At 45.5% G+C, this 24,844-nt stretch overlaps 2 protein-coding genes across 2 annotated transcripts; one reads left to right on the forward strand and one right to left on the reverse strand.

Moving 5' to 3' along the window:
• The first annotated feature begins 11,469 nt into the window (after window positions 1-11,469).
• LOC124665902 (tubby-like F-box protein 3) lies at window positions 11,470-13,538 on the forward strand. The gene is made up of 4 exons (XM_047203257.1): window positions 11,470-11,872; window positions 11,987-12,074; window positions 12,395-12,527; window positions 12,608-13,538. The coding sequence occupies exons 1-4, from the start codon at window positions 11,507-11,509 to the stop codon at window positions 13,362-13,364; spliced, it is 1,344 nt and encodes a 447-aa protein (XP_047059213.1). The 5' UTR covers window positions 11,470-11,506; the 3' UTR covers window positions 13,365-13,538.
• Window positions 13,539-16,745: 3,207 nt separating this feature from the next.
• LOC124660951 (vacuolar protein sorting-associated protein 45 homolog) lies at window positions 16,746-24,844 on the reverse strand. Its single transcript, XM_047198801.1, has 13 exons — window positions 24,600-24,844; window positions 24,302-24,503; window positions 23,739-23,818; window positions 23,416-23,643; window positions 22,290-22,415; window positions 22,129-22,209; window positions 21,890-22,031; window positions 19,537-19,715; window positions 18,936-19,091; window positions 18,055-18,162; window positions 17,859-17,980; window positions 17,270-17,401; window positions 16,746-17,069 (listed from the first exon to the last, which is right to left on the reverse strand). Exons 1-13 carry the CDS (start codon window positions 24,687-24,689, stop codon window positions 17,012-17,014), a joined length of 1,704 nt encoding a protein of 567 aa, XP_047054757.1. The 5' UTR covers window positions 24,690-24,844; the 3' UTR covers window positions 16,746-17,011.

A 24,844-nucleotide genomic window follows, 5' to 3' on the forward strand; every position in this document is an offset into this window, starting at 1 on the left:
GGCATGCTAGGATTGCTCAAAGATGCTTGATGAGGTGGACATCTTGCATGTCAAGAGAAATACTTTTAGTGGGGATGAACTTCTTAGTTATATAGGATTCAATTATCTTGTCCAGGCTAGATGGCTATGTGTAAATTCTTGCAACTTTGCAAGAACCAGTGCCATCTGTATGATGCTCTCGGGGCTTTGCTTCACTGTCACTAACGTATTTGCTTATCTGTGATGCAATTGTTCATGATCTGTGGCTGTTCAATTTATATGATCGATGGTTAGTACTAGGCTTGGCTCTAGTATGTATTTTTCATGCTCTGTCAAGCCCTGGTGATCAACTGTTCATCAGATGCTTGATGCTGGATTACTGTTCCTACCCCACTAGGGCTTTTCCTAGTGGCTGTGTGACCTACTGGCTTGTGCTGGTGTATGGTGTTGCTTGCTCAAGCATAATCTGATGCTTGCAGTGATCCTCTGGATCATATGCAAAGCTCTGGTGTGTTGATTACTTGTATATTCATTTATCTGTGTTATTTGGCTTGGCTAAATGAATAATTGTGGTGAACTGCTGAGCAGTAATGATCATATAGATTTAATTTGTTTGGGCTAGAGGGATGCCAACCTTTGTTGGGAACCCTAGTCCATTCTGAACCCTTCTGGGTGATGATGTGTTGGCTGGAAGTGTTGGCTGTGGTTGAGGTGGCCTTGACAGCCACTTGGTGCCGTTGTGGTAGCTCCCACTATCTCCGTGGCTAACCGAGGTGGATTATGGCTTACCGGCCTCGACCATCTTTGGTTGCCAGCTGCTCTTGGTGTTGACAAATCTAGATAGACACATGATAGTCTATCATGTCCGATGGCTTAGCTAGCTATGGGTTGTCAAGTGAGCTTGGTAGCTAGCCAGTGCTTTGAATCCATGTTGGATTTCTCTGGTTATGTCCCGCTGTGGACATAACCAGTGTTCCCTGGATGATTTCTACTGGCTGTTTTCTCTGTTTGCTTCAACCAAATGACTAGATAGCCAAATGATGATACAATCTGGGTTTCCTACCCTTCTGTGCTCCTGTGATGCATAGCATGTTTATATATGAGCAAAACTTGGTTTTGCTCAGGTTGATTTGGTTTATACCTCACTCCAGCTCCTAGAATGAGTTGTTGGTGTAGAGGATTGCTTCTGGTGGTTTTGGTTTGCCTCGCTCTTCTCCTCCTTGCAAGCTTGTGAATCTTGGTTTGGTTCAGTGGTGATCTTAGACGGGCTGAACAGCTCTCCGGCTGTTCTTCCCTGTTCTTGGTGTTCTTACTCTTTGGAGATGCGCCGATGGAATGGCTAGGGTTCACTGTTGAAGAGGTTTATATATGGCTGGCCTCTTCTCCCCCTGGTCGACAGCTTGGTCTGGTTCAGCTTGTGACTCACTGCTGGTGTGTGTTTGTGCTGTGATGCATGCACACCCCATGCCTTGGTGTTGAGCATGCACACATGTACTGTGAGCTGCCCGTGTGTGTGTGTAGCCTGGTGTGGTCTACCAGGACTTGGAGATGGATCAGCTCGGCAGATCCATGTGCATATCCTCTCCAATTCAATTTCTTTAGAATCTGCCAAGTGGCTATGCCACTTGGCATAACACTTGATTTTCTTTCTTTGTGTTTGTGTGCAGGGATCAACAATGGCTCAAAAATGGACTTGGAATTCATCAAGTTCAAGATCAAATGAAGATGATCTTGTAGAATTTAGACTAGGATCATTAACTTGTAATTTTTCTTTATTTTTCTTTCTTCTATTCTGCCCATTTATGTAATGTGTTGTAATTCATTTATTTCCATTATGAATAATGTAAAGACAATGTATCTTGTGTGTTATTCAATAAAGCTCAAGGTTTTCCCTAATGAGCTCCACTTTATTATAATTGTTCATCTAGTTTATTATTGATTATATACTTAATGAATTTCCTCAATTGAATTATTTAAGGTAATTATTTAATGTTTGAATTTGAAATTCAAATTCAACCTTGGTTTGAATTCAACCATGTCATATCATTTAGAATTCAATCAGGTAAACTCTTTCCTCTCTTCTCAAAACCCTAAACTAGTGAAGTGAGATGCAAGTTTGTCGCACTCTCGAAACCCTAACCCTGTAAGGTGTCGAGAGAGAAACTTGTCCCCCTTCGATGCAGTTTTTGTTTAAAAGCGCGAAATTTCCCTAGAATTTACTATGCAGTGCACATCCCTTTCTAAAATCTACCCCTCGATCGTCTCTAAACCTGGGACATTACACATGGTTTGAGTTGATGGTGGACGTTCAATTGCAACTTGGTTTATATTAACCTAGGATTAACAACAAATATCGTCTAGTGATTCTAGCGCTATATATTACCCATTAACCATAAGATCTTTAATGGGTTAGAGAAGTCAGATGTACCTCTTTTCTCTCGCATATCAACAAACTTGATAGAGCATGTAGGGGAGTTCGGTGGTTCCACATGGGTTGGGAGGGCCTTAAGCTCCCCATCCCATGGACGAGGGGTGCTATACCGTCTATGATGGTAGAGGGTCAAGCGCCCATGGTTGGCAAGCGACTGAGCGCCTAGCAATATAAAAGGGTGGGTATACGGGGTCGTGGAGAAGGACAATGATTATACTAGGCCTCACGCCAAGGAAATGTGGATGGGAATACCGAACCCGTTGGCAATAAAGATAAATTCTCTTATGAGAAAAGTAATGCACCTCTGGAGGGTGTATTGAATTGTTGCTTGTCACTCCTTGTTTCGGGAAGAAACTACTAACCCGACAGGAAAGGAACTCTGTGAAGTTCTAGTCAACCCGTGAAGATTGACGGACATATATTTTCAGAATAAAATTAACCTTTAAAAAGTGATTACAAAAACCTGCTTTTGCCTACGACTTCCTGGTCCATGATTGTAGTTTTAGTGCATGAAACACGTATTTCTATTATTGAACTTGTTGAGTACGTTCGTGCTCACACGTCCCCTCTTGAATCCCCTTCTTAGATTAGGAGTCATCGAAGGAGAAGCTACCGTGAAATTCAAAGACGGAGGAGTCAGCTACTACAAGAAGCAGAACTCAATTAACGAACTCAATGAAGTCAACTCCTACATCAGTCGTGGTGGGAACCTAGACCAGGAGTGGGAGGGAACCAATTCCATAATCTTAGAACCTAAATAGCTAGAGTTCGGTTATAGTTTCCTTAGCAAGCCAAGTAGAGTTAGTGATAAGTCTAGTCTATGAGTCGTTCCGTCGGAGTTTTATTTGGAATTTTACCTCATTATAATTAGGAGGTTATATGATATTTTGTAAAGATCGGAGTTGTAATTCTATGGACATATCTTGGACTCACAATGTTTCTGATGTACCATTCTGAGGAATGTAATACTAGTGGAGCGTGTTTCATTGGTGTTATGTTAACAACTTGCGTACTATAACATGCAGTGGTATGCTGGGTCAATGCACTTCAATACAAAATCGACCCTATATGATTCAAGTGGGCATCCATGTCAGTGCAACCATGTGTTTTTTGCGATTCCTAAAATGCTAGCCATCTAATGATGTTCAAAAAACATAATTACTCTCAAATAGTCATAGTACTTTGACTGTAATTGTTGTTGATTATGATTATTTTATTTGAGCGCATGTTTGATCCATAGGGTTTTTTTTAGCATAGTCGACAAAACATGGAATGCAAATGAATGCAAGCACAAAAAATTCACCTTGAGCAAAAAAGAATATATTAAAATTCAATCCAATTTGACTCAAGTTGCCCTACTGGCAAGGCTTACATGGCGATGAGTTCCACTTATTGATGGTGAAATCACATACAAGGCATCTTATGATGACGCATGTTTGACATGGACGCATATAGACATTTGATTTCGTACCTTTCTAAAACTCTTAAGCAAAATAACACGAAGTATTTCCTGAATTTCATATCACCCAACTTTCACTCACGAGTTTGATGTGTTTTCTCTCGACCTGATGTACTGTGAAGTTCACACAATTCTAGATGTTTACCTAGATAGTTGTCTCTTATAGAAATGCCCTAAGTGACCACCAAACTGACCACTACATCTTATAGCGGGCATTTTGACGAGGTATCGACTCGTCAATGCCTACAGATTGTAGACTTAGGGTTTGGTGGAAAATAGGGGCAAGTAGAACTCGAAAGTTGTCAGACGAACAAAGGCGTCCAACTAAACAAAACACGGTGGCTAGGGTTTGCAATGATTCGATCCTTATTTTGACATTGGCTTCACCTTTATATAGAAGGTGGAGCCGAGGCTTTTCCGTATCGCACGAGTACAAAGTTGTCGGGCCGCACTGGGTCTTTCTTTATATTGTTACAAGTTTCCTATAATAACTCTACTTTCCTAATCCGAACATCTTCATCTTGATGTCTATATTGTACAGGGATAACGGTAAATAAGGTTGGTTCATCTGATGTATCAGGTACCAGTCAATTGCTCTTGTGGAAAATCCGCATAAACCAACTTCAAATTCGAGTCCCTGGACTCGAACTTGGGATAGTGGTGTAGTTCAGTATGTTCCGCTTTAGGACTTACCGAAAACTGAATTCTAGCTATTTTATCGAGTACACAACGCGTCCGCTGGGATTTTCTTCACATATATTTATGTGGATAAAGTGGGAGAGCGCATTCGGGTACGATACCATGCCACACAGGATGGATCCTAGGGTCTTACCTTCGTGGCCCCTTTATAAGTCACGGCATCCAGAGTTTTTATCGCGGCGGACAGGCTCTGATACATATTGTCGAGTGTCTTTGTTCGGGTGATGGAATACTCCATTTCTTCGGGTTAATGTATTTCACCAAATAATATCTTGACTCCCGATGGGAGTACATAACGAGTTTTACAAAACTCGAAAAAGTCTACCCAGAACTAAAATTCTTCGATTTCATTATATATTGTCTTTCTATATTGCTCCCTTTATTATCACTTTTCATCGGGTGCGCGACTAGCGCTCCCAATGGGAGTAGCCTCTGAGGTTATAGCCGAGTGTTTGCACTTGGGTGTAGGCTCAACTTTACTGTTAATCAACTCTATTTTTTCATTATCTTTCTCATCTTATCAGCAGTATAACCAATACTGCTGATAAGAGTAGCCTCCTGATACGTCGCAAACGTATCTATAATTTCTTATGTTCCATGCTACTTTTATGATGATACTCACATGTTTTATACACATTATATGTCATTATTATGCATTTTCCGGCACTAACCTATTGACGAGATGCCGAAGAGCCGATTGATGTTTTCTCGCTGTTTTTGGTTTCAGAAATCCTACAAAGGAAATATTCTCTGAATTGGATGAAATCAACGCCCGTGGTCTTATTTTTACACGAAGCTTCCGAAGACCGAAAGGGAAACGAGTGGGGAGACGAGGCGCCGACACAACAGGGTGGCGCGGCCCAGGCCCTGGCCGCGTGTGGGGCCCTCGCGTCGCCCCTAAACCTACCCTTCCGCCTACTTAAAGCCTTCGTCGCGAAACCCCCGAGCACCGAGAGCCACGATACGGAAAACCTTCTAGAGACGCCACCGCCGCCAATCCCATCTCGGGGATTCGTGAGATCGCCTCCGGCACCCTGCCGGAGAGGGGAATCATCTCCCGGAGGGCTCTTCATCGCCATGATCGCCTCCGGATCGATGTGTGAGTAGTTCACCCCTGGACTATGGGTCCATAGCAGTAGCTAGATGGTTGTCTTCTCCTCATTGTGCTATCATGTTAGATCTTGTGAGCTGCCTATCATGATCAAGATCATCTATTTGTAATGCTACATGTTGTGTTTGTTGGGATCCGATGAATATTGAATACTATGTCAAGTTGATTATCAATCTATCATATATGTTATTTATGTTCTTGCATGCTCTCCGTTGCTAGTAGAGGCTCTTGCCAAGTACTTGTAACTCCAAGAGGGAGTATTTATGCTCGATAGTGGGTTCATGCCTCCATTGAATCTGGGACAGTGACAGAAAGTTCTAAGGTTGTGAATGTGTTGTTGCCACTAGGGATAAAACATCAATGCTTTGTCTAAGGATATTTGTGTTGATTACATTACGCACCATACTTAATGCAATTGTCTGCTATTTGCAACTTAATACCGGAAGGGGTTCGGATGATAACCTGAAAGTGGACTTTTTAGGCATAGATGCATGCTGGATAGCGGTCTATGTACTTTGTCGTAATGCCCTGATTAAATCTCATAGTACTCATCATGATATATGTATGTGCATTGTTATGCCTTCTTTATTTGTCAATTGCCCAACTGTAATTCGTTCACCCAACATGCTATTTATCTTATGGGAGAGACACCACTAGTGAAATGTGGACCCCGGTCCATTCTTTACATCTGAAATACAATCTACTGCAATTGTTCTTTACTGTTCTTCGCAAACAAACATCATCATCCACACTATACATCTAATCCTTTGTTTACAGCAAGCCGGTGAGATTGACAACCTCACTGTTACGTTGGGGCAAAGTAGTTTGATTGTGTTGTGCAGGTTCCACGTTGGCGCCGGAATCCCTGGTGTTGCGCCGCACTACACTCCGTCACCAACGACCTTCACGTGATCCTTGACTCCTACTGGTTCGATAAACCTTGGTTTCTTACTGAGGGAAACTTGCTGCTACACGCATCACACCTTCCACTTGGGGTTCCCAACGGGCGTGTGCTTTACGCGTATCACCTCCGAGCCTATGATCGGGTGCTTGCAGCTGGACATTGGCTCTAGATTATATACTCCCATCGTATAATGTCGTGTTAACTCGAATATTTTCTCATCCTTGACGTCGATGCTGACGAAGACCAAGTGTTGTCGCCTTGGGAAGCCACGACTGTTGGTGGAGCACTGTTTTGTAGCTCCAAAATTTCTGCTCTTCCCCCACGTCGCACGAAGTGGGGCTCGCACGTTCTCCGAAATTCCCGACATACCTATGTCACATTTCGACAACAAATGACAGTAGTCTACGTTGCCATAAGGGCCGCCTCTCCGAAGGTCTTTGGTGAATCTCGTGGATACTATACGTACTTTTGAACCAAGGGAAAGTTAAAGAAAAAACAATTACACTAAAATTTTATAATCATTTTTTGCTCGATTGTGGTTTTAACAAATATTTGTAGTATATTAGTTAGTTAGCATTTTTTTAACCCACAATAATGTATGTAAATATTATTTTTTGTTTTTCGTCTATAGTTACAACAATATATCATTAAAAATATATCTGAGTTGTGAAAAAGTATTTTCAATGCCGATATATTGCCCTTAACAAGATACTAAAATAGAACCACCTAAAATGTGAAAACAAAAGGACAAAACACCAGTCACCTTGAATTATTTTTGTTACAATTGATGATTAATATATTGTACACGTATGTTATGGAAATGTGCTTCTCTATCTCGTATATTTAACATACTGGTAGATATTTCAAAGCATATGGTGTAACAAATATCTTAGTATAAGTGCATAGTGTATAATTAGATAGGTAAATTTTAGAGAAACTCCTCGAGCATAATTGTACGGTTGGCATGATCATTTTATCACTGGGGAAATGTATCTTACAATTTACAGTGGATTCATTTATAAACTGAAAATATAGTTATGATATATGCTTGTTATTAAAATCTCATCGCTTATAGCAATTGCACAAACATAAAGATAGTGTGGGTTCTACTAGTGTTGAAAATTTAATTAATTATATGCACACCAAAACACGCTGTGTATCACATGGTGTCTAGAAATACAAGTGCCCCAGCCAGTTTCTTAAATATGAAGTCATGCATAAAACAATACATATAAATGAATCTATCATCAGTTTGAATACAACATGCAAGACATCCATATGGAGGCTACCAGGCAAATCAAACATCCAACCAACAATCTAATATATCTATTTTTATCCGTTACGCACTATTAGCCCCATCACATGTAACTGTTCATGTAAAGACTGCACCCCCTCCTCCTCTCCTCCCGCATGACCCCAACCCTAGCCCCCACCGCACCCCCTCCTCCCGCCGCCGCCGGTGGCGCCGCCGGGCAAAGCCCCTGTGGCGTGGCGGCGGCGGGGGGTCTTCCTCTGCTGCGCGGGGAAGCGCCCGGCCTAGTCTTCGCGTGGTGTTCTGGGACGGCGTCGAGATGGTGGAGGCGATGTCGCGTCGGAATAAGGATGCTGGAGCTCGATCCTCATCTCGGCAAGGTCACTTGTGGCGGCGCCGGCGAGCTGCTGGTCTGGTTTCCTCTTAGATCTGCGGATCGGGGGAGGGTGGATTCTCCGGGCACGGTTGAATTTCGACCCTGCTGTGGAGTTTGCGGAGTCTGTTGTGGAGTCGGAGGAGTGCTGATGTTGTTGCCTTCTCCTCGGCCGGCCGTGGTGGCGAGGGAGAGGAAGGAGATGGCACCACTGCCTTCCTTTTTGGGGTTTGTGTTCTTCTGGTGGCTTGCGGCTGTCACGTTTTGCAGCTTCTTTCGGTCGGCCTTGGTGGCGAGGGGAGGAGGCGGTCCGACGTGGCGACGCCAAAATCGGCCAGATGGTCGGGAGAAAGACCCTTCTTCCTCCTTGTCGGTATGATTTGCTGCTATTGTTCTTCTTCTTCCTCGGCGTTGATGCTGGAGGGAGTTCCTGGTTTGCCCGGGCGGATGGCCCGGTCGTGGTGTTGGACCGGTCGGTTGACTCGAGTTCCCTTCCTTACGGAAGGGGCACTTTTCGCGGTACTCGAAGCCAAAGATGGCGACGGCTGCTGCAGGCATGTTGGATTGGTGTCCACGCCTTCTCGGCGCTGGTGTCAAGGAAAGAGGAAGAAACGTGGTGGCAATTGCACCGTGGTCGAAGATGATGATCTGCTTGCGCTTGGTTGTAGTTCTTTCTGCTGCAGGGGGTCTTCTCTCAAGTTTATGGGATGATGACACAGTGCTCCGGAGATCTTCAAGGGTTATGGTGGTCTTAGGGTGTTCTAGGCGTTCTTGGTTCTTTGTGCTTGTGTTTGTCTGTGCTTGTAAGGGTCAACAAGTTTGTATCTTTCCGTGATATAAATGTAGAGAAATTCTCAAAAAAAAAAAAGAAAACTGTTCATGTAAACTGTTGTAGACTTATTACCCCTTTTTGTAAATAATCACAAGAATAATGATAGTAATATTACATGGGTTATTTTCTCTTGGGCCCGGGGTGGTCGCCCTGTTTTGCCGGCAATGAACTGGCCGCACTGAATCCAAATGTTAAGTAGATGGGGTGAGGAGAATCAATTAGTCAAGTAATCTTGCAGATTGTAGTTAGCGTCACAACAACGTTTGCTATGGTGTTGACTAAGCATGAAACGTGGTTCAGATTATATTTGCGGTCCTTGGCTCAAGCGCGTCGTACAATTAAGCGTAATTATACTATGTCGTTGTGCCATGAATTATGTAGTGATCGTGTCCAACACAAAATTCATCTAACTATATGATCCTCGATAAGGGTGGATCGAAACAACTTGAAGCCAGATAAATGTGCTTAAGATATCATTTTCTAGAACATGGTCACTATAGAAAGTCAGATAATGCAACCTTTGGCGCCGTCGACCGGGGCAGCCCGGGGGTAGATCGGTCCATGGTCATGCATAGGCAAAAGAAGAATCCCAGGCTTGCAAAGCAAAAGAAGTTTACGCCAACGTTATTATTGTTTTCAAGTTACCAGTTTAAGGATATAGTGCATGTAATAAAAATATAAAATACGGAGTAGGATATAGACAACTTGTGTTGCGAAAATCAACAAAAATGTCTTTTTTTTTTCCAAAAACTTCGTCACAAAATGTATCGGGTTTGAGAAAATCCACAGGGTGACCTTTTTTCATGATGCGAGATAGCACGACGCCCTGGCCCGGGACGCAAAAAATCAAGCCTTGTCAAATTTTTTTGCTGAGGTTTTCGAAAAGAACCTATTTTTGTTTATTTTCACGCATCTGCTCGGTGGGCACTGCGCGCCCAATCGCACCTTCACCTGCAGGTCCAGCAGTGTCAGTGAGGAAAGAGAAGAGTAGAGGGAGCAGTGTCGCTTTGAGTGCGATGCTGCCACCCGACCCGACCCGACGCCGTTTAGACGCTCCCCGACGGAACGGAAAAGGCGCGGTCAACTCCAGCACAGCTCGACCCACCACACCCCACCACCGCCACAACGGATAAACAAACCAAACCGGAGCAGACCGCCCCCGCTCCCGCACCATTTCCCCCCTCTCGCCTCGTCTTCTTCACACAGCCCCCACCTCCTCCCTCCTCTTCCTCCTCCCAGCGCGCACTCTGCGTAGCCAAGACGAGAGAGGCAGAGTCCCGAGAGGAGGAACCGACACTCGGAGCTCGGTCGGCTCTCAGCCGGAACCGTCGCAGAGCGAGTGTGTTCTGCTCTCTGTGAGCACCCGTCCGCAGCGGAGGGTTGAAACCGCGCCGGCTCGGCTGAATGCGATGTGAGCTCCCGTCCTCTCTTCTCTCCCGTGCAGCTTTGACTCGATTTTGGCCTGGTCTCTGTGGTTTCTTGGTCTAGGAGTGTGCGACCGCGAGTGCGTTCGGAGAGTGGCGGCGGGGTGATGGCCTCCGCGGCCGTACTCCTGGCCAGATCGCTAGATCGTACCAGCTCTCCTCTGTCCTGGTACCTCCAGGACAAATTTCTCGCGGAAGAGACAGTGGACTTTCGGGCCCTGCCTCAGCCGTCCCCCTCAGAATTTGATTTTCTTTGCCGGTCTCTCTGCATTGCAGAGAGTTGAAAACAGGCAACCTGCGGTTTTTTTATGTCTCCTGAGACTGGGACTGTTTCATTATGTTATCTTGCTAGTACGCTCAACTTATTATACTTGTGTACTAGCGTGGAGAAAATAAGTACTACGAGGGCTACGGTTGGTTGGGTGCTTCTGCAAGGCACAACAACATTTCCTCTTCGAAATGCGATAGAAATTCGCCCCAGTATCTGGTATGTGATGTTCTGGTGCTACGTCTTCTTCCCACAGCTTCCACCAGAAGCTACTTCTCATATCATACAGAAAACATGTGATGTGCCCTGCCCCTGCGGTTGCCAAACTGTCGTTGAGGCAATTTTCCCGAGCTTCCCAGCTGTCTTGCGCTTAAAGTGATGCTTGGTTTATATATGCAGCCAAAATGGGTTTAGGTTCCTCTTTGATTGCTAGTCAGGCACTCAGGCCTACTCGGTTGTTACACGGTCACTGTGACCATATATGTCTGTCAAATCAGCCTGTCTTAATCCTACCAAGTTTGCTCATGGAGAGTTCATTTTCTTGCAGGGACAGCTAGCTTGTAGTGGTTGCTTCGGCACATACACTTTCTGACGATCTGATATTGCAGACAAGGTATGGTAAACTACTTGTCCATTGCTCCTTCGGCAAAACAAAAGTAATCGTTAACTGTTCTATCGACTGGAGCAGCTAATTAAAAGAGTGTTACTGACGCTTGATTATTTCCAATTGCAGGCAAAATCGTATGCCTTACTGCCTGGCACTGGCTCTCTTAGATGTCGTTTCGTAGCATAGCTCGCGATGTCAGGGATGGCTTCGGCAGCCTGTCGAGGCGGAGCTTCGATGTGACGATCGCAAGCCTCTACGGTCTCACCGGCCATCACAGGGGGAAGGGCCAGAGCTCGCTGGATGACCTCCATGAGCCGGCTCCCGTACTCCAAGAGAGCAACTGGGCGAGTCTTCCTCCTGAACTCCTCCGCGATGTCGTACGAAGACTGGAAGCGGACGAGAGTACCTGGCCATCCAGGAAGCATGTCGTCTGCTTTGCGGCTGTTTGTAGGACATGGAGGGAGATGTGCAGAGAGATTGTGTTGAGCCCCGAATTTTGTGGGAAGCTTACCTTCAGAGTATCTCTAAAGCAGGTAAAGAAAAAAAAAGACAGCCACATAGTACTTTACTGAAAGATACCTACAATTGTGCCCAAGGCGATAAATTCCGTTGTTCTTGATACATGGCATCTTTTGTTGTTTTGACAGCCTGGTCCTCGAGATGGAATGATTCAATGTTTTATAAAGAGGAACAAATCAAAATCCACCTATCAGCTCTACCTGTGCCTAACAAATGGTATGTTACAGTTCCCATATTTATATTAGCGAGGCGCATAGGTTTTATTTTCTTTTTTGCATGCCAGCTTATTATTTCACTGAGAAAATATAGCTCAGGATGAAAATGTAAGTAGTCTTAACTTATCTTCCTTTGTTTAAGTGCTTAACTCACTGTTCTATATCATATCATGTAAGCCTTTCAGTTCTGATTTTTTGTGTTTATTTAGTCTTTGCATTCATGCAAAATCTTTTTCTTTATGAAATGATCGAGGTCAAACACCTCTATTAATTATCTGCTCTCTCTTAATAAAACACGCTGAATATTTTTCTTTTGAGCAGTTGTTACAGCAGAAAGTGGGAAGTTCCTTTTATCAGCCAGAAGGAATCGTAAAGCATCGTGCACAGAGTATGCCATCTCAATGGATGGTGCCAATACCTCAAGATCAAGCAGAACCTACATTGGAAAACTGAGGTAATTATTAGGTTTGTGAAGACAAAATTTTGCCACTTTGCTAGTTTGGTAACTTAATACCATGACAACTATTTTTTCAGGTCAAACTTCCTTGGCACAAAGTTTTTAATTTACGACACGCAGCCCCCCTACAACGGTGCGGTGATCCCACCAGTTGGAAGGAGCAGCCGGAGGTTTAACTCAACGAAAGTCTCTCCGAAGGTGCCTCCTGTCAGCTACAACATAGCTCAGGTGACATACGAGCTGAATGTTCTCGGCACAAGAGGTCCTCGGCGGATGCGCTGCATCATGCACTCCGTGCCCGCCTCCTCGGTCGAACCCGGCGGCACCGTCCCCGGCCAGCCCGAGAAGATCGTGCCTCGAGCTCTGGGCGACTCGTTCCGCAGCATCACGTCCTTCTCCCAGTCGTTCCGCAGCTCCGCCACCTTCTCCAACTCCAGCTCCATCATGGACCAGTCCATGGACTTCAACAGTGCCCGCTTCTCGGAGATGAGCGGGGCCACGGACGGCGAGGGCGAGGCCAAGGACAGGCCGCTGGTGCTGCGCAACAAGCCCCCTCGGTGGCACGAGCAGCTGCAGTGCTGGTGCCTCAACTTCCGCGGCCGCGTCACCATTGCCTCGGTTAAGAACTTCCAGCTGATCGCCGCATCGAGCCCGCCGCCCGCTGGCGCACCGACGCCCTCGCAGCCTGGACCCGTGGATCCCGACAAGGTGATCCTGCAGTTTGGGAAGGTCGCGAGGGATATGTTCACCATGGACTACCGCTACCCCATCTCGGCCTTCCAGGCGTTCGCCATCTGCCTGAGCAGCTTCGACACGAAGTTGGCATGTGAATAATTGAAGTCGAAACGGAAGAAGGGTGCGGCGCGGAGCAGAAGACGACACATGGTCCTTCCTTAGGTTCTTAGCTCATGTTTGCATTTCCACAGTCATGTGTTTCCTCGGTTGTAATTGTGATTGCTGTAGTATTGATTGAACTGGACATACATGAAAATCATGTGATTCTTGGCATGCCCTCCCTATTCCATGATAGTAACTTATACCTGGTCTTTTCATCACCACCCATGGTGCAATGTACATGCTTTAGCAGTGCCACAGAATAAGAAAGTTGCCATTCATGAATTGTCCCGTACGTACACTACCATGATTCATCATACAATTCAGAAAAGAACAAGTTGCTGGAATTGTGCATGTCTCTGTGTCCCTCTCATCCCCCAAGGGTTGAAGAAGACTTTGGCATGCCATGGCGCTTTTATTAGTTAGTGGGTCATGGTGATGGAGGGCCATGACCACGGCTGTTTATGCAAGTGCAGATAAATATCATTGCAAAGATGTGGATAGTACGCTGGCCCTGGCCCTTGCGATGGCGCATTAGGGCATCTCCAACGGGGCGACCCATCCCGCGCCCGCGCGTCCGGATGGGTCGATCCGGACAAAAACCCGGCCCAACGCGGGGACGCACCGCAAAAGCGGACGGCCGCGGCGTCCGGAACGACGCAAACCCGGCCCAAATCTGGGCCGGGTTTGCGTGGCCGCGGATGGCACGCGGCGTCCTCGCGTGTCCGCCTCGTCCGCGTGGGCCGGCCCACTCAGTCGGTGCCCCGGTCCTATTAAATGTGGGTCGGGGAAGTGGACTGTCCCTATCCGAGTCCCCACTTTCCACTCCGGCCGCACGCGCGAGCTCGGAGCTTCCGCGCCGCCATGGCCCCGAAGCGCGAGTTCTCGCCATCCGCCAACGACCACGAGGCGGCGGCGGCCGGCCGGTCGCGCCGGCGCCGTTCGCCATGGGGCCGCCGGCGACGCCCGAGACGCGACCGGATCTACGTCACCGTAGCGGTGGCGCGGATGTTCCGGGACGCCGGCGTCCCAATGCCGTGGGGGACGTGCACCTCCCCACGGCGGCACCTGAGCCCGGATCGGGTTCCGGTGCCGCCCATCCCGGCGTCCGGCCGCGCCCCGCTACGCCGAGATCCGGAGGCGCCGCGCTCGGCGCCGGCGGACCTCGCGCGAGACCCCGCGTACGGCGACGCAAGTCCCAAGCGGGACTTGTGGTTCGAGGTGGAGCACGATGCGCGGCGGCGCACGTGCTTCACATCCGCGACGGCGCGGCCTCGCGCGCAGCCGAGCACGGCCGCTAGGCGGGCTGGCCGCCGCCCGGCGGCCTCTACATCGGCGAGCCCGCGCCCCGGCCCCGGCCTCGGCCGCGGCCGCGCAGCCCGGGAGGAGGAGAACGACCGGAGCCGCAGGGCGGCGCTCGCGGCGTCCCGCGAGCGACGAGGACCTCGACGAGCCGGCCAAATGGCCGCTCCTCGCCGAGACGCTGCGCACCTCCGCGCCGGAGGAGGCGGCCGGGAAGGCCCGGAGGACGCCCGGGCGGACGCGTGGGCCTTCCTCCAGCTGGCGCGCCGTCGGGGAGGAGGCCGCTACGCGTCGGCGGCGCTCCGGGAGGAGGAGCGCCGGGCCGCGCGCTCGGCGGAGGAGGAGCGCCCGGCCACGCGAGCGGAGGAGCAGCTCCGACGGAGTCCGCGCGGAGGACACGGCTGCGCGGGCCGGCGAGCCCGCCGAACGCGCACTCCGCTCGGGAAAGGGCGCGGTGGGACCCCCGGCCGGAGTCCCCGGTGCCCTCCGGCGTGTCGAGCCGAGACAGTGCGCGTCGCCGCCGGGCGGCGTCGTCGTCATCGACGCCGGCGATGACGAGTACCACTGGGGGTAGATCGCTGCGTGGCCACCGCGAGCTCGCAAACCCCGGCTAGGGTTTGCTTTTTTTAGTTTAAAGCCATATATGGCTTTCTTTTTGTGTAAAATTTGCCCAAAATAGGGCTAAGTTTAATGACCAACTAGTTTAAATTTATGTTTTGTTCTTTTCCTTTTTTATTTTCATTTCTGTTTTATTTTATTACCAATGCGCTGCGTCCGCGCGTTGGGCGCAGCGTGCGACCCAAACGGACACGCGGACGCGGGCCGCTGTCCGGGTGTCCGTTCGGCCACGCAAACGGCCCAAAACGGACGGCCCAGCGCGTCCGTTTGGGTCGCGCGGTTGGAGATGCCCTTAGTCACAGGAGACAAAACGGCAGCACCGTTGCTCGCCGTCCAACGACGGGAGCTCGCCTCGCCTCACATGGGGGCTGCCTGCCTTTTTCCGTCCCGTGAGTAAAAGAGCCCGTGGATCGAGCTCTCCCAATCAGTGTGCGTCGCTCGCGTGCAGCGCAGGCGCTGCGGTATGAGAGAAAAGAAAAGATCAAAGGAACGAAAGTGGCGATGAGGCGTACCTGGACCTACTGTGCTGTTTCCTCGAGCTGGAACGCACAAAATGGCAACGGCAGGTATCACCTCGATCCATCATCGCCTTTGTGCCGAGAAGTGGTCGTGCTCCTGGCTCACTCGTAGTGCTCCACGAACGCGCGAGACTGCGAGAGGGACAGTGCCATTGCCATGGTGTGATTTCATGCTGGGTATCGAGGAGAACAGGAAGAGACGGCGATCGGCGACGACAGGGACGGCAGCACGCGCAACCGCGACACTCACTTAGTTTCGTTGCTGATGTGTCCACTAGCTAGTTGGCACTAATGCATTCAGTAATAGTCGATTGGCCATTCAGTTGCATGGCAAGCTAATTACGCAAAACCTCTGACTTTGCGTGCTCAGTGTATAGTGTGTTACGTGTCCTCTGTACTTTATTGTTGCTGAAGATATTGTGATGTGGCGGTAGTTTTCAGGGTACAGTTTTATGCGCTCGACGACGGCTGCGTGAGATCGACGGTGGAATATATGATATCTAGCGCGTATTCGGATGAGGGTGAGAGCAACATCTTGGTAGGGCCGGTGCTGGGTTGATCATCCAATGTCGTAGATTTTCTGCAGTTCCATTGGCGCTCGATTTGGAAAATGGGGAAAAATAATCTGAGGTGTAAAAGGATTCGTTATTTAGTGGAAGTGCGTAGAAAGACTTCAACGGCCGGAAAAACCGGCCAAGCCCCAGTGATGTGGTTCTAAGTCCACCAGGGCTCTCTTCACCTCTTAACTGCGAGTGGCCCATGCTGGCCTAGGTAAGATGAACTATACAATCCAAACCAGCTGAATGGAAAACCCAGCTCCCACCCATCACAAATTTAGCGATCGATGGACGTGATGTTCTGGTTCAAGGCTTGATCAGAAGGGTAGGCGACAGGAGATCAACAAATATTTGGCTTGACAATTGCCTTCCTCAAGACACCAATCTTAGGCCAAAAGGGTTCAAGCTCTTTGATACAGGTAGTAATAAATACATACAAATCTAGACAAACATGTAACATCTACTTCAGAATAGAGGGAATAGAAAATATGGCAACAAATGTGTATTGTACCCAACATGGTATTGCACTACACAGCTAAAGCTATACATTGTAAAATTTACCACAAAATTCATTCTTTGTCACTATGCAGTAAGGCTACCAATTATCACATTCTGGCAAGCCTCCAGCGGAAGAAAAAACAACGACCTGAGCTCATACTAGAGGGCTTGATTTTGATATTTTTTGTGCCTCCCCCAAGTCCTCAAGAAATCTGCAAGTCACCAGTAACACCATGACTATACACCAAGTCGTGATTGCATCTAAATTCTGATTTTATGGCATGACAGCCAACTGTAAAATTTGAAAAGCCAAAAATTCCACTCCACGATAAACAAGTGAAGAGGATACATCTAAGTCGAAATAGAGTTACCACACTATTGAGCATTCAAGGAAATGGTGAACAATGCATACCTCTTCGAATTTAGAACTGACGAACCTCCAAGGAAGAAACGAACTCCAGGATTTGCTGCATTATAGAGGGCTACTGATCTTGCTTCCTCATATGTTGTCCCACCAACGATGAATATCACCACATCTTGAGGCCTGCAAGAAGCCATCACTTCTATAAACTAGACCGTCACGTCTTGGAAAACTAAACAAAAGCTAAAATGTATTGATTTAAAAGGTCCCTAGTTTGGCAACGAAGTATTTGTAAAACTGAAGTATTACAAAACCATAGTATTTTATGCATCCTATGACAATACTTCAGTTTCAGAAAAAGAGGTCTAGAGTTGTTTCTTCAATACTTAAAGAACGGCACGTTTTGAGGCATAATGAAGTATTAATACTGCAGTCTTTAGTCACAGGCTCACAGCCAAACACATCAAAGTATTTGAAACTGTGGTATTTTGAGAAACTGTGGTATTGTTGAAATACTTTAAAAATACTTTGCTACCAAACACAGCCTAATCTCTCCTTTGTAGGATGTGCCCAAGGATGGCATGTTTCACGTCCCTCAGTAAACCAACTTAGTGGACATACACTTTAACAGCACACAAACCTGCCCTGCTGGAAGTGATTGCCAACAAGTGGATAGTCAGCATCCCGCAATCGCCCCTTCACAATTCCTTCCATGGTTTGGAAGAGCAGAGGCTGGTGTTGGGTGTATACATTCTCAACACCCTGCAACCAATAAGCACATAAGAAATGAAGAACGGATATGTAACATAAATGTGGGGACAAACTTTTCATCCAACCTTAAGTCCACGAGCCATGTTGCGAGCAATATTCAATAGGTCACGGTTCCCATACAAGTCGCCTGTTCTTTTGTCAACACCAGCCTGCTTAAGCAGGAACTGAACAAGCTGCATAGACAAGTACAAACACAGATTAGACTCACAAAAATCTCCAGTAAAAGCACAACCTGCTATTTTCATTTTTTGCTTGCAGTAAAGAAGAAAACAGCCAACTCAATAAAGTCCCATGAATTTGTGTTTATTAAGCATGAGTAAAGAATAAATTTATAAGATTCAAGCCTAATCAATACCACGTTGAATTAACAATTGCACAGTCTGACCTATAGAAATTCTATTTCCTTGACTCTCAGGAACCATGTGTACCATCAATTTTAGGGATCTGCTGTACAATCGAGTTCATACCGTAGAATGAAAATATAAAATGTAAGAATCTATCACAAAACCTTGTAATTCCGCACTGTGCCATGTTGTATTTTTTTGGCAACTAGTAAGATATGGAGAGAAGTATTTAGCGAACATAGCAAGGGAGGTAAAATTGATATATATAACAGTGGTTGAGAAATACTCCTGCGTTTAGAAAGAGCTACCATTCCATATGAACTTTAGTCTTTAATAATCCAAAAGCATTCAATTTTGGCAGTAACCAGTTCGAACAATGCATTAGCATTTTCAGATCATTGCCAGCAAGAAAAAGGTAGTAATTAATAAGCATAGAAGAAATGGTTCAATGATGTATTAGACTGTAATTCATCATGCTTTAAACAGTGCCGATAAAAGCCAACTTCCTTTGAAGAACTAAATAGTAAAAGAACCAAAGCAATACGTGCAATAGAAGAAAACATGGAGGACATGATCTACAAGAACTACGTAAGTTCGCATACCCCTGACTTGTATTTGGCAGAACGAGAAGCCAATTTGTTGAAAAGCTGCATCAGCTGAACCGGACTCTCTTTTTCATACCGCAAAGCATAGAGCATTACCAGTCGTAAACGGTCAATGTCAGATACACTTTGATTGTTTAGTAAGGAAGTAACGGCCTGCAGAAAAGCAACTGGTCAATGGTTGGCAAGAAACATCAACTGGGCAACTTCAACATGGAGTAAACCCTACTCACATCCATTCAACTAAATGAGTCTAAAGTCATACACGATGTGTTTCCATCTTAATGTGCAAGTCAACAGATAGGCCAACACTTTCAAGGATAGGTACCTTAAGCCACTTCGAAGGCGAGGTTCAGTGTGACTGACATATAATGGCAGTGGTCAAAGAAAAAGAGTGGAATGGGATCTTTAAAAAGAGTAGAATGAGTTCAAAAAGATATTAGGGAATTTTTCAACGATAAGGCAGATCAATATTATTGAGATGTAAAACTAGCAGCCGTATAGATCACAAACATGGCTGGTTAGAAATTTGCACATAGAATATACTAAGACCAAATTACCCTGAAAGTCATGAAAAAAATTCTGGGCCTTAAATGAATACCTCAAAGGCTGCTGCTTGTCCACTTGTACATGCTAGCTCTTGTTCCGTCTGTGAAACTTGCATAAGCTTCCTTTCCTCCACCATTCTGCTCATTTCACTCACCAAAGCAACATGTTTTGTTACATTTCCATGCGTCTTTCGATACTCAGGGTAGTTGGTCACAAATTTTGCCATATCACCTAAACCCATTAGCATATCAGACATTTAGAGTTTAACACAAACCAGAAAACACATGTATCAGACTAATCCACCAAACTAAATTGCACAAAGTGACATTTACATGATGTTCGAGAATTAGAGATATAGCTTCTTCCTGTTCCCTAGTTATGACCATGTCACCTATTAAAGTTAATTGCAGTCCACCACCTATCCTCAAAATAGTCCATAGTATGTTGGCTAAGGGCTATTTATTTAAACTATACTACTCCCTCGTCCTAAAAAGGATTTATCAACTTTGTCTAAATTCGCATGCATCTAGACGTGTTTTAGTATGTAGATACATGCAAATCTAGTCAAAGTTGAGACATCTTTTTTAGGACGGAAGGAGCAGATTTTTCAATTGCAGCAAATACAAGCAAATATCTCCTTTGTTGCAAATACGCATGTCTTAAAATATATAAACAACTGACACCATACGTCACACTCTGTATTTTTGACCTAGAACATCATCTATGTTGATGCAAGATAAAACTTGGAGCAAATTTGATACTTTGGTGTTATCACTTATCACATGCTTCTTATCTGGGTCTCATATTGCTTAAACAAATCAAATAACACCAACCTTAAGAATGTGATTGAAACTCAATAACTCACACAAATAACTTGAATGTGCATGCCATGTGGGGTCAACTTCTAAAATGATTATTTCAAATTATTTTATCCCAAACACCTACTTAATTATTTTTCTTTACCCAAAACCCTAAATCCATGCCTTAATGAGAGTAAATCTTTTCAAAACAAAGCCTTGTTAAAAATCATTTTTGAGTTCTATACTATAAAAATTTTCATCCCACTTCCAAAATAAATATTTCTCAGATATTTAAGAAATTATTTTTGTCCATTTTTAAAATGACCAGAAATGGTAAAATCGTTGTCACATGTATATTTGTGTATCTGAAAAAATCCTCAAATTCTAACAAAAGCTTGACCACCACAAGTGTTTTGAGCACCATTGTCATGTTTCAAAGAAACAAAATTAAACAGTAAAACAGTTATGGTCCAAATCTTCCTTTTCAATGATCCATATTCAAAATCTATCCTAAAATCCTACTACCTCCATTCCTAAGTAAGTGTCGCAACTTTGTCTAGATATGGATGTATCTAGATGCATTTTAGGTGTAGATATGCCCATATCTAGATATATAGTTGCGACACTTATTTTGAAACAGAGGGAGTACAATTCAAGAAGATAGCTCTAGATCCCTTCTCCCTCCTAGACATCATTTCTCTGCGCACGAGGTTCCCAATCCCAGACGATCTTCAAATCTTTGGTCTGGTCATAACTTGGTACTTAGTGTTTTGGCCTCTTGCTCACATGTCATTAGCCCCCGACCACCTCTAATCACCCCAGACACTGCTAACAGGCCTTAGCCCCACCTGACAGCCTCCCAACCCTTCCTTTCCCCCTGACCTGGATGTCACTGGCTGGCATCACTGCCGAGCCAGAGCGCGCAACGGCCGCCAGCCAGCGTGGCCAATCGGTCGCCCAGTCCTCCATGGTCGCCTCCGTTCTCCATGATGGTCCTCTCCTCTCCCTTATTCACCCTGACACGGCCTTGATCGTTCCCCCCGCTATCCCTCTCGGGCAGCTTGCCGCCCAACTCTTGCCAGTGTGCGCCGAAACCTGCCTGCAGCCCCCTCTCTGCTGCCTTCTCTCCCTCCCCTCTGTTGTGGCTTCATTGTGCTGCAGAGCTCTCTCTTATCCTCCCCAAACGCCCACCCCTTTCCTGGCCTCACCATTTTCACCAAAGCGAGCTTGAACCCAGGGATGAGCACCTGGTGTGCAGGTCCCTCCACGAGGTCGACAAGGTAAACAGCCCCTTTCCTCGGCACCTCCGTGATTCTTACCAAACACATAACACGGAAAATGAAAAGACAAAGAGAACACAAGAAGTTCAACACTTAGATATTACCAGATGCATATCCGCAAAAACAACAATTAAGACGAGCTATTATGATACTAAAGGATATTCTACTATTCTAGTGAGAGCATTGATTAATAGAATGAAATTAGGTGGGGACCAAAAGGCCATTTTTAAGTATAAAGTGTGAAATTACAAAAGTAAAAACAGACTACATAGATATAATTTTTTCATATAAAACAACGAAAGCAAAAAAAATCCATACTGCTTACCTATGCTCTGAAAATTTTGGCTGCTTTTTGAAAGATGTTGAAAGTCATCTACCATTCTTTTGACATTCATACCGAGGTCCCCAAAATTCTCGAACATGTTCGCTCTAAAAAAGTTGTCCTGTACCGCTGAAAGAACCACCTCCTGTATGAGTATATTTCACACCACTCAATATTCAAAGATTTCATGCAGTACATTTTACTATCATAATATGAATTGAAGAAATTTAAGACTTCAAAACCTGCTGGTCTTTAGGTACAGTAGCAAATTCAGTAAGATCAACTTTGTTGTTGTCAATTCCAATAAGCTCGTGAACCATTGCCTGTGAAATCAATTTTGCAAGCAAGTTAACAGAAAAAAATACATTTTTAACAGCCAAAAATATGGTATATTTTACAATACCTGATATGTCCACTGGTTAAGTAACGGAGTGACAGGATCGTCCCTTCTGTCAATCACCAACAACAAGGAAGAGTTCTCAGTTCGTCTAAAATCAAACAGGCCACTCTCCTGCTCATACATCAACCTCTGCACATTGAACATTGTGCTTCAGCAGCAAGTATTCCGAACACAAGTCACACTGGGGTCAAGATATTTTTTCAAAAAAAGGCATAAGTTATGGACACTTTTTGAAGTATAGAGAAGACTTTCAGTCTTCCACTACTTCTACAAATTGCACTTCTTCCTAATCCCGATCATAGGATGTGAAGTAAGTCATGAAGATTTATTTGAAACATGCATAATTAACAAATAACTGTAACGTAGTCAGTCCCAAGATGATAAGATACATAAATTAGCAGGTGCCACCACAAAGTACTCAATTAGATACATGCCCACCATTTCACATAAACAAAATGTAACTATAAGCTTTTTGGTTGCATTCTCATAATATCATTGTTGGTTCAACAGGTCTGAGCAATACTAGTAACACTTCTAAGCAGTCTCGGAGACAATTACCTACTGTGTTACAATTTGCAAACTTACAATCGATGCTAATTACATTGATCATAACCCTCCAGCTCACTGAAGATAAAGTGCAGAATAACTAAACCATTCAATCATGTTGTCATATCAAAAGCCTATGTAGAAACACTCAATATTCATTTCAGATTATGAAATTCAGACCATTGATAAATATAAATAATAAAAAGTGAAAAGGAAATTTAAGCTTGCAGTAAGCGCTGCACAGATATCAGCCTAATGACTAGCTTGTATGTCATTGTGCCTTGAAGATCAAATAATGGAAGTACAACCAGAAGGGCATAAATGATGAGCAATCACAGCATATGAAGCAGTTATGAACAGAATAATCAAGAGGGATAGGACAAAAATCTGTTTCAGTGTAGGCAGGAACAATCGTTTCTATTTTCTAGCGATTTAACACCTGAAGATGTATTTTGTTCAAAAAAAAACTGAATATGTGCTAGAGTAACAAAAATATAGATTTTTGTTTCAATCTTTAGCATAAAGGTGATGAACTATTTTCAACTGATACATATAGTATTTTTAGCATTTATAGGGGACCCACCGCAGTTTCTTGTGCGATCCTTTTTGCGACATCTGATGTCCTTTGGTATCTAATAACAGGGCGACGCTTCAGAGCCAGGAAGAGAGAAGCAATGCCGTCAACAGATCGATCACAGAAGCTCTGCATCCCAGGAGGGTCTACCACCGTTGGAAGCATGTAGATGTGGTTATTGCGTATATTCAGAGTAAAATGGAAAGGATCAATGGCACAGAAGTCAGCATAGAACTCCTGCAAAACAAAACAACATTCATATCCCATCCTCCCTTCCAACTCTCAAGCAATTCATTCCAATAAGTATTTACAATCATATAAGCAACATATACCTGAACTTGCTGCACAACCTCCTGCTCATCAGAATCAGCAAGCACCTGAATCTGTGGGATCTTCAGTATATTGGAGAAGACTGCAAGAAAACAAACAATAAAGTGGCCGAAATCAGCAATCATCTACAACCCCAAACCACACATTTATACCTCTTTCAGACTCCACTACAAGGTAAGAACACTACCATCCCAACTCTTACATTGTATTTGATCTTACTATTTCTAATTACGCATAACTTGAAACCTTTAGACAATAGAGTGGGTAACATACTGTCATAAAAGAGCAACTGGTCTTGAGTGGTTGCTTTAGTATCTTGTTTGCCATACTCAGTGGCCGAGCTTACTTAGGGTCAGAATTTTATTCTAATACTAGCGCCTAATTTAGCAGGTTAAGCTCCGCCACTTCCCAGAATTTTCTGGGGGTTGTCTACCAAATTGTTTGCACCTCTCAACATACTCAACTCTTACGTTTTATCACTATAAACGCACAGAAGGGACAGGCGCTAATAAGACAATAGCAAGCCACAAGGTTGAATGTAACAAATGGGAGATCAAATACGGACAGAGGTGGCACTCGGCGAATCGCGGCGCAGCGAGGATGCGGCGGAGCTTCTGGATGTTGTCAGAGGATGGCCGGAAGAAGAAGACAGCCTTGAGGTGCGCCATGGACGCCCTGGAGCTGGAGGCGTCGTCGACCGTCTCCACGAGGAACACCTCCTTCCGCAGCAGATCCGATTGGCTGTACACTACGCTCACCATCTCCACCTGGAGCAAACCAGCGGATCAGGTCAAATGGGATCGGATCTCCCGCAGAGGAGCTGAGGCGACCAGGGCTAGGGTTTGGGGGGAGCTCGTACGTACGGTTTGGGGGTCGAGGATGAGGATCTTCATGCCGGAAACATCGTGCAGCATGCGGTCGATGTAATCCCGGACGAGAGGGATCAGCACCATTGCTGCGCCTAGTTCTTCGATCCGTTGTGCCGAGGTAGGAGTTAGATCTCGGATTGCCGCCGGCGAGGTCTCGACGGACTTGGAAGCGGTGGACTTCACGCGGCCCGCGGAGGAGGTGGGTGGGAGAGAACCGGAATGTCAGATTGTAGTCCAAA

This window comes from Lolium rigidum, chromosome 6 (genome assembly GCF_022539505.1).
Source record: "Lolium rigidum isolate FL_2022 chromosome 6, APGP_CSIRO_Lrig_0.1, whole genome shotgun sequence".
In the NCBI taxonomy this organism is placed as follows: domain Eukaryota; kingdom Viridiplantae; phylum Streptophyta; class Magnoliopsida; order Poales; family Poaceae; genus Lolium; species Lolium rigidum.